The sequence below is a fragment of the Carcharodon carcharias genome, chromosome 1 (assembly GCF_017639515.1).
Source record: "Carcharodon carcharias isolate sCarCar2 chromosome 1, sCarCar2.pri, whole genome shotgun sequence".
Lineage (NCBI taxonomy): Eukaryota > Metazoa > Chordata > Chondrichthyes > Lamniformes > Lamnidae > Carcharodon > Carcharodon carcharias.
In genome coordinates, this window is record NC_054467.1 from 211209157 (window position 1) to 211221908 (window position 12752).

Below are 12752 nucleotides of genomic sequence, written 5' to 3' on the forward strand. Positions count from 1 at the left end.
TCTCCTGTCTAAGGTGCGTTTGGAGGTCAAACTCCCGCTTAATTGAATCCATAGGGAAGCGCTGGTCTACGTCTGCACACAAGGCAAACGGCCTGGAGCTGTGTGAACTGGAACTTGCGCTGCCAGCGATAAGCCAGCATCAAACACGTTTGATGGGAGGTGGTTGGAATCGACTTTTAGTTGGTGGAAAGCGAGAGAGGGAAAAAAAAAAACAATTTCATTTAAAGAATCAATCGCTAATGTATTAGAGGCAGGCCGTATGACGATAGATGTCTAAAGATTTAGCAAAGGCTGTTAATTATAGCTGATGGGCAGTGCCAATTCCTTCAAATATTCCCACTTTTTTCCCTCTTGCTTCTCCAATTCCACCGCGAGGAAGCACTGTGTCGTGAAGTAACACCCTCATTCATTGCCCAGGCTGTTTACTTTTGAATGAATTGAATTAAGATGCACACATCAATAAGAAAACGTTTAAAACCAGGATTCCAATTAAATCCTGTCAGCCTGGAGGGGAGGGTCTGGTGTATTCTGTACTACCACGTATTTAGGTCGTTACTGCATGCGACAACATGCACACCTCTGTATAGAATTGCACACACTTCCATGCAAAGCAGGATTTTTTTTTAAAGTTGGAAATCGCCATGGGCAGTTATCGAACCCTCCCTCTTTCCTTAAGAAATATTACGCTGAAGTTTTCGATCACTCCTCCTCTCGCCATCGCCTGCTTTCCCTTTCTGTCCGATCACTCTTCTATCTGTACCTTTTGTTTTTGCTGTTGACCCATGGACGGGGCTCGTGCATCAATCCAGCACCCTCACAGTCTGCTTGCAGGACCTCCTTTCCATCGATGCAACTTTTAATTGAACCATGCTCCGTGTTGGATTGCGTTTTATCACGGCCGTCCCTTTTCTTCTCAAAGTCTTTAGCTTTCTGGCAACCAGCCACGGTGGTGGTCAGCTGGGCAGTTTGCATTTTGCAAATGAAAATCAAGGTTTGTGAATTTTCCTAAACAGACTTGTTAATTCGCACCGCTCCAAGTCCCACTCCTGCTATTTTGCATTGTGATTGGATTTAGTTCAATGTTGTTTGTGGCACACTCCGGCCAACTGAAACAAATCTTGAGTAACATCAGCGGCGTCCTTGTGAAGACCTGTATGGTTATGTCTTGTGTTTTTTTTTCCTTTCAGAAAAGTTTATTAGGAATTTACAAAGTTATGAAATAGTTCATCCCGTCAAAGTGGACGAAAGAGGAATTTTTCTCTCTCCGGACGTTATTCATTATGTCAACCACATTGGAAGGAGGGACCTTGGAAAGACAGAGGACCACGTGTATTACCAAATTGTTCACCGGGGGCAAAAGCTGCTTTTCAACTTGACAGCCAATCGCCCTTTCCTTTCTCCAGGCTACGTCCTGGAGAAAAGGTACGCAAATGTAACCGGTGCCATCATTCAGACCCCTGCAGAGAACACGTGTCACTTCATAGGCAGAGTAGAGCATCAAGACCTGGGAAGTGGCATTGCAGCCATCAGTACCTGCAAAGGACTGGTAAGTGGTCTCAGGGATAATGCAACAACGCTGAGATCATGCAAGGACTGAGTTATTTTAATCTTACTGGTGGCAGGCTAATTCGCTCTCCTCCCTCGCCAGAGCAATCCAAAACAAAACACGCATGATTTATAGGCTTCCCAGTACATGAAGGAGCATATCACACCACACACCAGAAATGATCAGACGTGTTAAGGTTTGCTGTTGGAGACTTCAATCATTCATACAGAACATTGCTGGAGATCTGAAACCAGACCAGAAAATGCTGGAAACACTCAGCAAGTCAGGCACAGTTTTTGTGGAAAGATGTGAGCAATTCATGTTTCAGGCATAACCCTTTGTTGGCCTAACTGGCTATTTCTCTCCACAGCTGCTGTTACTGACTTGCTGAGTGCTTCCAGCTTTTTCTGGTTTTGTGACAATCAAACATTGTGACATATGCCATGCCTCAACTGAGCCTCTTGAGTTCACATGGGTTTCACTACACATCTTGTATCCTGGCTATGTTTTCCATACTACAGACATGCAAAATAAGGAAGGGTTGTCTTTTTTTTTCTAAGCGCAGCATTTTGATATTTTAAAACTGAACCAGCCTATTGCTCTGTTGTTTGAAAAGAGCTATGTGGTCTTCCCTAATGAGTAGGGAGGCACAGTGGCCAGGGAGGTCTTGGGTTTAATACTGGTTTGTGCTGATCTTGATTAGTTTTGCGGCATTGTAGTTGGCATCGCCAGTTGGCACCTATCAATTCCTGTTGGATATGTGCATGCATGGATGTTCTGTGAGAACAAAGTTTAAACCTGTGCGGCTGAATAGTCATGTGGCTGCTTAATGATGATTAATAGCCATGGGCAAGGTAGAGAGGTGCCTAAGGAACTGTGATCTGGTAATCACCAGTGCTTGAAGAAAAGAGGGCAACAAGATAACTAGTTTAGCTTTAACATCGTCAGGCCTTTTTTCCATTCGAAATTTCAACGACAGTTGGAGGTTGCTGGGCTGTGTCATGCATTTAAATGCTTTTGAAAGAGATCTGCTTTCCCTTAAAAGCATATGGATGACATAACTTGATGTTGCCCGTTGCACTGCTCTAAAAAAGGCATTTGTGTCAAATCAGTAGATGCAATATAACTGATCACAAATCTGCATCCTAACAACTTTGGCACTCAGCTTTGACAATGTATGTTGCATGTGTGTTTCTGTTGCTCTTGGGAGGGTCACATTAATGACCAACTCTGATTGATTTTACTTGGAGAGTGGGGAAATAAACATTCTTTAGTCTTGTTCTTCCATCATTTCAGCCAAATTTTGAGCCAAATTGCCTTCACTAAAATAACTAACTAATAACTAAATTCAGATTGGCTAACTTTTTAATAGGCCACTGGCTGAAGGATTTTTGGCTTGAAAGGGAGAGGGGGGGAAAGGCAACAGCTAATTCAAAACATGGAGGATAGTTGCGAAAATACAATTTCTTTCCAGTTGTTACAGTATTTCTTGAGCACTGTATACTGGTGTTCCAGATTCAACAAGAAAACGACCATTTAAAGTTCTTCCAACCACAAACCTTGGTCAGACTTCTACTAGATAATGGATGCACTCCAATTGAAATAGTATTTATGTTTTTAAGCAAAATGGAGCCATAAATGTAATGCTTCAATACCTTGTTAAGCTGTGTTTAGTTTTTGATAGTAAAACATTGTAGCTTTTCATCTTTTTCTGTGTACTGAATGACCTGGTCAGAAGCTGGGAGCTGAGGATGTATGTGGTATACTCTTTGTATAAAAGCTTTTCTATGCTATATAGTAGAAATTACCTTGTGTAGAATAACACAAATGCAAAATAACATGCAGTGGGCTTACGAAACAGATGTTTCCACTTCTTCATTGTGTCACTTCCTGTTGGTTATTGTGTCAATAAAACTGGCAAGAAGAACTGGAAACCCATCCATTGACCTACAGTCATGAGTGACATTTTATATCACAACCAGTGGGTTTATTTAAATATTTAAATCATTTACCTAAATTGGAAAGAAAATGCTTATTAGCAAATTTACAGGTGGAGAAGTTAACTGGTCATCTCAAAATAAAAGCTGCCAGCTGCAACAGCATTGGGCGCTTGTATAGAATGGAATAGGGGAGTGTCTTTTGGTCAAAGTACTACCCCATCCCTCCACCACCCACAATCTGCCACTGTATGTATCTGTAACTCAAAAAAATATATAAATTAAACACCAGAGTTATAGTGCTATTTTGTCTATCTGTCCCACTGCAAATGCTCCAGTAATTTTAAGAATGTGGAGGAGTTGTTTACATCTATTTGTGGTTCCATTTGTTTCAGTGGGGGTCAATTCAGAGTGGATTGGGAAACACACTTGGATTTGAAAGCATTGAAGCACTTAGAAGATTTATGATATTTTAGCAATTGTTTATGGCATTTCTCTTCCAGGCAGTGATGGAAAAGTATTATTCATCAAGAGAGAGACTGTGTGTGTGTCTGCACTCACAGTTATAAGCACTGTCTTTTTTCATAATCACTGTCATTATTACTCCCAACATACTGCACCGTGTTGTAGTTTTAATGCATACCTTTCACTTGCTTGGCAGATGCTGGGATAGCCCTGCTTCTGAAAACATTCCCCTGCTGGCGAGCATGAGAAAAAGGTGAATAATATTGCATCTTAGCTCTGACAAGTACCCATAGCCAGGCAGATCATAAATGGAAGCAGATGGAGCAGCAAGCCTGCCAAGGGACAAATGGTGTGGGGGAAAATTAGACCACAAGTAGTACAGCTCATGAACTATGTGTACAATTTCCTAATGGCATACTTTGTTTCACTTGTTTGGATTAGTATTTGCTCTGTCTTGGGACTGAGTATGTGGAAATCTATTAGTGGCGCTGATCAAGTCTGCTACAGCTGTTTAACTGTGAGCTTTGTGAATTGATGAATTATTGACTGTGATGTATCATCTATTGACTTCTTTCACAATATATATCCAAGTTCACTCTCAGAAGATGTCTCAACGTATTTGATACACAGGTGATTTGGAACAGACATTCAAACAAATCTTGTGCAGTGGGGTACTTTGCAGTATGCACTGTTAGTTAGACTTTTCCCTGTATCATTCAATTTGAAAATAATTTGTTATGATTTACTGGAAGTCTAAACTGATAACGGTCTGTCAAGGGCAACAGGACATTTTAATAAGATTTAAGAATTGAGAAAGATACAGAGGAATGGCAGAGAGGGAGGGTGAATTGGATTCAAATCAGGTACAGAAAGAGAAATAGGAAGAGGGGAAGAAAGATTGGTTGAAGAGAGAGAAAAAAGAGACAGGAAAAGTAAGAAAAATAATTTGAAATTTCAATCTTTTTAAATCCCTTAAGAATAATTGACAGCCTGCAGGATTTGTTCCCTTTCAAGACCAGAAAGATCGATGAGTATTGCATTGCTAACAGGATACTAATGCATTTAATTATGAGCCATAATTTTCTGGAATGAATTTAATGGGCAACAAGTTCTTAAAAGTAACAGGAAGGCTAAAGGTGAGATGTCGTATGTGAGGCAAATGGCAGAGTTGTGTAAATTAGTCAGCAAGTTCTGGAGATTTGCAGCTCATATCATATTCTGTTTTATTCTTGACCTCATGATTACCTTAGTATCCAATGAACCTGAGAAAAATACATAAAATAGAGTCACAAAGATATAGTGTATTAAAATATATGGCTCAAAATTTTCCCCTTTCTTTTGTAGACATGGGTGGGATATAACTCCATTGGTGCCATTAACCATCCTTGCTATGTGACCGTTATTCCTCAGTCAACATTTCCTTTATTTGGCCATCGATTTTTCCTGTTCTTTCATATCATGGAATTTCTTCCTAATGCCATTGTTATAGAAACATCACCACAAGAACATAATTAGTACAATAAGAAGGACCACCAGGACCTTCTCAAGGTAACTAGAGATGGACAATAAAATGCAGTTGTGCCTGCGTGGTTCAGATACTGAGAACAATCATTTATGCCATTTATTACTTGCAAATTTTCAACATTATTGGGAATGCTTGATGCCTTACAGATCTGTTTAGGCTGGTTGGTACAGTGGGTGGAGACTTTGCAGGAGTAGTTTGATTTTCACTGTCTGGGAAGTAATCTGATGGAACAGATCATCCATTGTAAAACCCAGCTGGCATTCATAGAAAAGAGGAATCAATATTTGGATTTATATTGGTTCTTTCACAAATTAAAAGCTTTGCAGTCAAGTACTTTTGAGGTGTATCACTATTCTGATGTAGAAATATGGCAATCAATTTGCAAACAGCAAGTCCTACAGCAATGTGATAATGACCAGATAATGCTTTTGTTTATTTATTAAGGGATAGATATTGGTCAGGATACCAGGGACAAGGTCCTGCTTATCTTCAAAATAATGTGTTGGTATCTTTCATGTTCATCTGAGAGGGCAGATTGGGCTGTGGTTGGAAGTCTTATCTGGGAGATCAAACTTCAGGCAGTGTAGCACTCCCTCAGTACTGTACTGGAAAGTCAGCATAGATTTGTGCTCAAGTCTCTACGTGGGATCTTGAACCCATGGCTTTCTGATTCAGTTAATGTTTTGAGCCTGTATGACCCTGAAGAATCATACGGACTTGAAATGTTAACTCTGTTCCTCTCTCCACAGATGCTGCCAGACCTGCTGAATTTTTCCTGCTTTTCCTCTTATTATTCCATTCAACATACTTGTGCTTGTACTGTTGAGGTTTGAGAAGTTAAGTCCAGTTTGCCTAAGAGGAAAAAAAGGTTAATTTGGAGTTAAGTGATGCTTTGCACAATTCAACGTTTTGGAATGCTACATGTCTTGTAGTTTTAGCATTTATCTAGGCAGTTAAGGTCAGTGCATCCAATTCAACAGATTTGTGTACCACAAAACATTATGCAATGTAAGCTGACATATAACAACATAAAAAACAGGAGCAGGTATAGACCATTTGGCCTATTGAGCCCGCTCCACCATTCATAGCTCAACTTTTCTGCCCTATTCCTATATTTCTTGATTCCCTTAGTACTCAAAAGTTGATCAATCCCAGCCTTGATGATGCTCAATGATTGAGCATCCACAGCTCTTTGTGGTAGAGAATTCTAAACACTCACGAAGCTGTCAGTGAAGAAATATCTCCTCATGTCAGTTCTAAATGGCTGACCCCTCACCCTGAGACTATGCCTCCTATTCTAGAGTCTCCAACCAGGAGAAACAGCCAGTCGGCATCTACCCTGTCAAGCCTTTTATGAATTTTAGACGTTTCAATGAGATCACCTCTCGTTCTTTAAAACTCCAGAGAATATGAAGCCATTCTACTCCTGTAGTTCACTGAAGGATATGCTCCTTATCTCCACTGTAATCAGAGCTGGCTTTTGTGTATGTTTGGGGGAGGTGCGGGCAGGCGTTACATTTCCCAAGAGGCAGGGTAAAATCAGAGGGAGAATTATCCTGAATCACTATCACTCACCGCCTGCTGGGCAGTGTCATAGTTTCACTGCCCTTTTTAACACAGAATCATTACATGGCCCAGAGATCCTATTATAACTTGGAAGCTGATGCTTCCAAGAGATTTTATAAGCTCTGGTATTAGCAAACGAACAACATATTGTGCATTTGTTTGAAAAAATACTATTTCTGACTTCATTTGTGGTTTCTGGAGCTTGCCCGATGCCTCGGAAATGCCCATGCAAGTTAGCAAAGGGACTCAGCATTGTGGAGTTCCACTGACTGATTAAGGAGCCACTCCACCCAAGAGCATGCTATATGCTAGCCAGTGTAGCTGGAGGCAATATTTGAGTACCTTGCAGCACTCTGTCAAAAGGCAGAGTTAATATTAGCAGCAACCAGTGCATCATAAGCGTGACGAAAGGAAAGAGGTTGGAAAAAAACGAGGGAAATAGAATTTAAGTAAATTACCAACTTTTATTATATAGAATTTATAATGTAGAGACAAGTCATTTGGCCCAGCTGACCTATGCTGGTGTTTATGCTCCACACGTGCATCATCCCACCCTATTTTGTTATTAGAATTATTAGTGACTGTCTCCTGGTTTTTTTTTTTCTTTACATTTACCCTTTCAAACCCCTTCACAATTTTGAAGTCCACTATTTGGTCACCCCTGTTCAGTCATTTTTGATTATTATAACCATAGAAAAGTTATAGCACAGAAGGAGGCCTTTCAGCCCATCTTGTCCATGCCAGCCCGAGGACACCCAGATGCTCTTTCTAATCCTACCTTCCTGCACCCGGCCCATAGCCCTGCAGTTTACAGCACTTAAGGTGCAGATCCAGGTACTTTTTAAAAGAATTTAGAGTTTCTGCTTCTACCACCAACTTGGGCAGCTAATTCCAGACACCCACTACTCTCTGCGTAAAAAAGTTCTTCCTCATGTTCCCCCCTACACCTTCTGCCACTTATCTTGAATCTATGTCCCCTGGTTCTAGAATTCTCCACCAAGGGAAACAATTTTATCCTGTCCACTCTATCTATTCCCCTCATAATTTTGTACACCTCAGTCAAGTCACCTCTCTGCCTTCTTTGTTCTAAGGAAAATAACCTCAACCTATCCAATCTCTCCTCGTAGCTACATTTTTCTACCCCTAGCAACATTCTTGTAAACTTCCTCTGCACTCTCTCTAGAGCTATTACATCCTCTCAGCTTTGATATCATTCTTGTAAATCTTTTTATTGCACCTTGCCCATACCTCTGTATCCGCTTTGTAATAGATCAGAACTATGCTCAGCACTGTGTGGTCTAACCGGGGTTCTATAAGTTTACCATAATTTCTCTGTTTTACAATTCTATTTCTCTAGAAATAAATCCAGTGCTTTCTATGCATCTTTCATGACCTTGTTAACTTGCATTGCTACTTAAAATGATTTGTTAATCTGTATTGCTAGATACCTTTGCTCCTGTACTCTATTTGGACTCTTCAATTAGACTACTTCCAATCATGTGAATTTAAAAAAAAAGAAAACAAAGAAAATTGTTCTTGTGGTTTAAATTTATTCATTTTCAAGTTCAGCCAAGAACTGAAGGATCCTGTTGTAGTTTCTTAACATTGCTGAGGCTCTTGCAAGGAGTAAATGTATTTGCTTTTATCATTTGCTTTTCATACCTAATGTTCAGAAATGCTATCTATAGACTTTAACTTCTACTTCTGTTTCTTTATAAATAATTTCTCTTAACTTTAGCCTATTGCACAAGCACATGTCCAAAGTGACATCACAAACTGATGAGACTTTATCATGATATTTCCAGATACTTATTGCGGCTGGAACACAGATGGTTAGTTAAATTCTATGCCATGAAGTTTTAGATGGGAAGGGGTTTGTGGGAAACATAGGAACATAGGGCTTAGAATCACAAGTAGGCCTTTCAGTATGGCCATGGCAGATCCTCTGGTACTCAACGCCATACTCCTGCTCTTTCCCCATACCCCTTGACACCTTTTAGAGTCCAGGAGTCTATCTATTTCTTTCTTAAATACATTAAGTGACTTGGCCTCCACAACCTTCTGTGGTAGAGAATTTCACAGTTTCACCACCCTCTGAGTGAACAGGTTTCTCCTCATCTCAGTCCTAAATGGTCTACCCTGTATCCTGAGATTGTGACCCCTTGTTCTAGACCTCCAGTCCGGGGAAAGATCATCCCTGCATCCAGTCTGCCCAGCCCTGTCAGAATTTTATATGTTTCAATGAAATCTCCTCTCATTCTTCTAAACTCCAGTAAATACAGGCCGAGTTGACCCAATCCCTCCACATATGACAATCCTGCCATCCCAGAATCAATCTGGTGAACCTTTGCTGTACTTCCTCTATGGCAAGTATATCCCTTCTTAAGTAAGGAGACCTAAACTGTACGCAATACTCCAGGTGTGGCCTCACTAAGACCCTGTACAGCTGCAGTAAGACATTCCTTGCTCCTGTGCTCAAGTCCTCTTGCAATGAAGGCCAGCATATCATTTGCCTTCTTAACTGCTTGCTGCATCTGCACGCTTGCTTTCAGTGATTGGTGTACAAGGGCACCCAGGTTCCTTTGTACGTCAACATTTCCCAATCTATCGCCATTTAAATAATACTGCCATTCTGTTTTTCCTCCCAAAGTGGATAACTTCACATTTATTCATATTATATTGCATCTGCCCACTCAACTTGCCTAAGTCATCTTCAATCCTCTTAACACCCTCCTCATCGCTCACGTTCCCACCAGGTTTTGTGTCGTCAGCAAACTTGGAAATATTACATTTGGTTCCCTCATCCAAATCATTGATATATATTGTGAATAGCTGGAGCCCAAGCACTGATCCCTGAGGTACCCCCACTAGTCACTGCCCGCCACTCTGATAAAAATCCATTTATTCCTACTCCATTTCCTGTCTGCTAACCAATTCTTAATCTAAACATCCCAAAGTGATTCTTAGCTCCTTTTTCAGCCAGATAATTTTTAATCCTCAAACTGACTTTCACTGTGTGGGTTTCCCTGGAGATTCCTCCCTCTAATCAAAACCAGATGAATCTTCCAGCATCGTCTGGACCGTCATGACCTTGGTCTCTTCAATCTGAGTGAGATTCTTGCATGGTGAACCATAAAGACTTGCTGTCTCTATCTCTCTGCTTTTTGCTTTCTCTTGGATCCTTTGTAGACTGATCTTTTCTGTGAGGTTCAGTTACATTTTAAGAAAACACTCTGTAAGCTTATCCTACAGTGGCTTCCTATGGACTCTTCCCCTCTGACAGCCCATCTCCGTGGCAACTGAATCACATAGGGATTGAATCTGCTGCCACTGCCTCCCTGGTGACGCTGCTGAGCAATGAACAGCTACCAGTCCCTGATTGGCCAGTAGTTCTCAGCAGCCAGGCCTTCCGCCCCCAGGGTCCTTGACCCCGGGAAGCCTGCCAATGCCCAGTTAAGTGCTTGACTGGCACCTAATACGACTGACCTTGTTGTAAAGAGGCGACACGGGGCTCTTGTTGGCTCTCCAGATGGTAAGTGAGACCGCCATTTCCTACATTATATTCCGCCTTATGACTTCATCAGAGTGTCGTTATCACTTAAAGATTATCCTTGGGGCACAGCTCACAGGAATCTATGAACCAATAATCCGCAAATCAAGTGTTAGACTGGTGACTGTCACAGATTCTTAATGAACACCCAAAATCTGCCAGAATTGAGACTAATTGCATGATCCCAGGAATGACTGGTCTTAAATTGTTGTACGTCCTGAAATAATAGTACCCTTGTAGCTGTGGGAAGCTGACTTCACTGAATTCAGCAAGATCAGCTAATAATAGAGACAAAGGAGAACCTTGCATTTATGCAACAAGAAAAGGAAAATACTGCTGATGCTGGAAATCTGAAATAAAAACAGAAAATGCTAGAAAATTCAGCAGGTCTAGCGGTCTCTGCGGAGGGAGAAACAGAGTTAACGTTACGAGTCCAGTTCTGAAGAAACATTAACTCTGTTTCTCTCTCCACAGATGCTATCAGACCTGCTGAGTTTTTCCAGCACTTTCTGTTTTTATTGCATTTATGCAAGCCAGCTGTACCTCATGCTGTCCCAAAGTGCTCCAAAGCCAGTGAATTTAAAAAGCTACCATGTGCTCTGCATATTATGATCACAAGTGGACAGAGAAAGAGGGTAGCATCAGGTCTTAAGGTGTTGCTGCGCTTTGGAAATATTGTTGTTTAGCCATGTCTGACTGGTGTATCAATGTTTCCAGAGGGTAGAAATGCCCTTCTGAATGAGGAGATTTTCTGTCGGAGGAGGCGAAACAGAAGTGCATCGCTGTATTTGGGGCAGAGGGAATAGCTTGAAAGCTGGTCATATTGAGAATCCTTGGGATTGCTACTCCATCTGCACATCCCACCCAATCCATTAAATCACAAAGGTTTAATAAAATGCATGAAAAATTAGGCCCATTGTCCAAAGGAATAAGGGTCAAATGACATGATGATACAGCAATATTCGGTTTAAAAAAATGACATTTCTGTAAAACTCAGAAATATTTTAATGAGTCAGAACTAGCTTGCAAACATAATATGGTTAGCTACCTTCACAACAATGTGAATTTGCTGATAAGAAAATACACATACACCGAAAAAATGGTATTCTATGGTTCTCACTATGACACTATCAGGTGAAACATACAATGCAAGCCCTGATAAGTAAAACCGCAATCAGATAGCAGAATATTAGGCTCCAAGTCTTCTTATCTCGCTTGATGTTGTACTTTGACTAAACAAAAATTGACCAACATAATTGTAACCTAAGGTCCAACTTTCAAAGAACTCATCAAAGCAACATTTAGTAGGATCGATCCATTCACCAAATATGGGAAATCACAAAAAAGTCGTCTCTTGGGAATTATGGAAACACCAATCTATGTAAAATTGATTACACAGCACCCCCCCCCCCAAAAAAAAATTGCTTTAACTATCAGAATCTAAATTGTGTAGATTTAGTTTGGTTTTGAACCAAATGGGCAAAATTCTCCAGTCCCGCCAACGGCCGGAATCGTGCTCCTGCTTACCACAAGATTGGGTGTGAGGCCAAAAGTTGAATTCCTGCCGGTGGGAAAACAGTTTTGAATTTTCCCCTCAGGATCTTCATGGCAGCCGAATGGTGGGTTGACTTTCCCGCAGATCCATGTTGGGAACCATATTTGCATGCATTACCATATCATGAATACTCATTATAACCATAATTTTCCAGAATCACATTCTCCCTCCCAATTAACTGCTATGTCATCAGGTAATTAGGCTAATTTGGTCATACACAACCGGATATAAGTGGCATGCACCTGCCCACCTTCACTCGCGACTTTAAGGTGCTTTCAATATTGAAAAGCCTACCTGCAATGGCACTGCTGTAATCTCGCTGCTGCTCTGACTTGTGAGCACTCGCCAAGCTATTCTCTCATTCAGATCCTTCCTACATGCCAGGAGTCTCACCCCCTCGGCACGTTGCCCACGAGGTGGCTGTGGTGGGGATGAGACCATTGTTCACCTCCTTGTAGATTGTGCCTTTGCAAAGAAGATCTGGAGAGAGATGCAGTGATTTCTGTCGAGGTTCGTCCCGAGCAGTTCTGTGACACAGGATTCTGTGCTCTACGGCTGTTCCCAGGAACACACACTGAGACAAACATCAACTGCAGTTGCAGGATCAT

The 12752-nt window shown here is 41.1% G+C and overlaps 1 protein-coding gene and 1 long non-coding RNA gene across 2 annotated transcripts in view; one reads left to right on the forward strand and one right to left on the reverse strand.

Annotated features, from left to right (window-relative positions):
* The first annotated feature begins 753 nt into the window (after positions 1 to 753).
* LOC121275808 (A disintegrin and metalloproteinase with thrombospondin motifs 12-like) overlaps positions 754 to 12752 on the forward strand; it is a 689364-nt gene continuing 677365 nt past the window's right edge. The window contains exons 1-2 of the mRNA XM_041183446.1: positions 754 to 991; positions 1188 to 1546. Of these exons, the coding sequence (XP_041039380.1) occupies positions 868 to 991; positions 1188 to 1546 (483 nt within the window). The 5' untranslated portion in view covers positions 754 to 867. The remainder of the gene's footprint in view (positions 992 to 1187; positions 1547 to 12752) is intronic.
* The window catches only part of LOC121281072, a 32669-nt gene continuing 30525 nt past the window's right edge, over positions 10609 to 12752 (reverse strand). The window contains exon 3 of the long non-coding RNA XR_005943806.1: positions 10609 to 10672. This is a non-coding gene — a long non-coding RNA (uncharacterized LOC121281072). The remainder of the gene's footprint in view (positions 10673 to 12752) is intronic.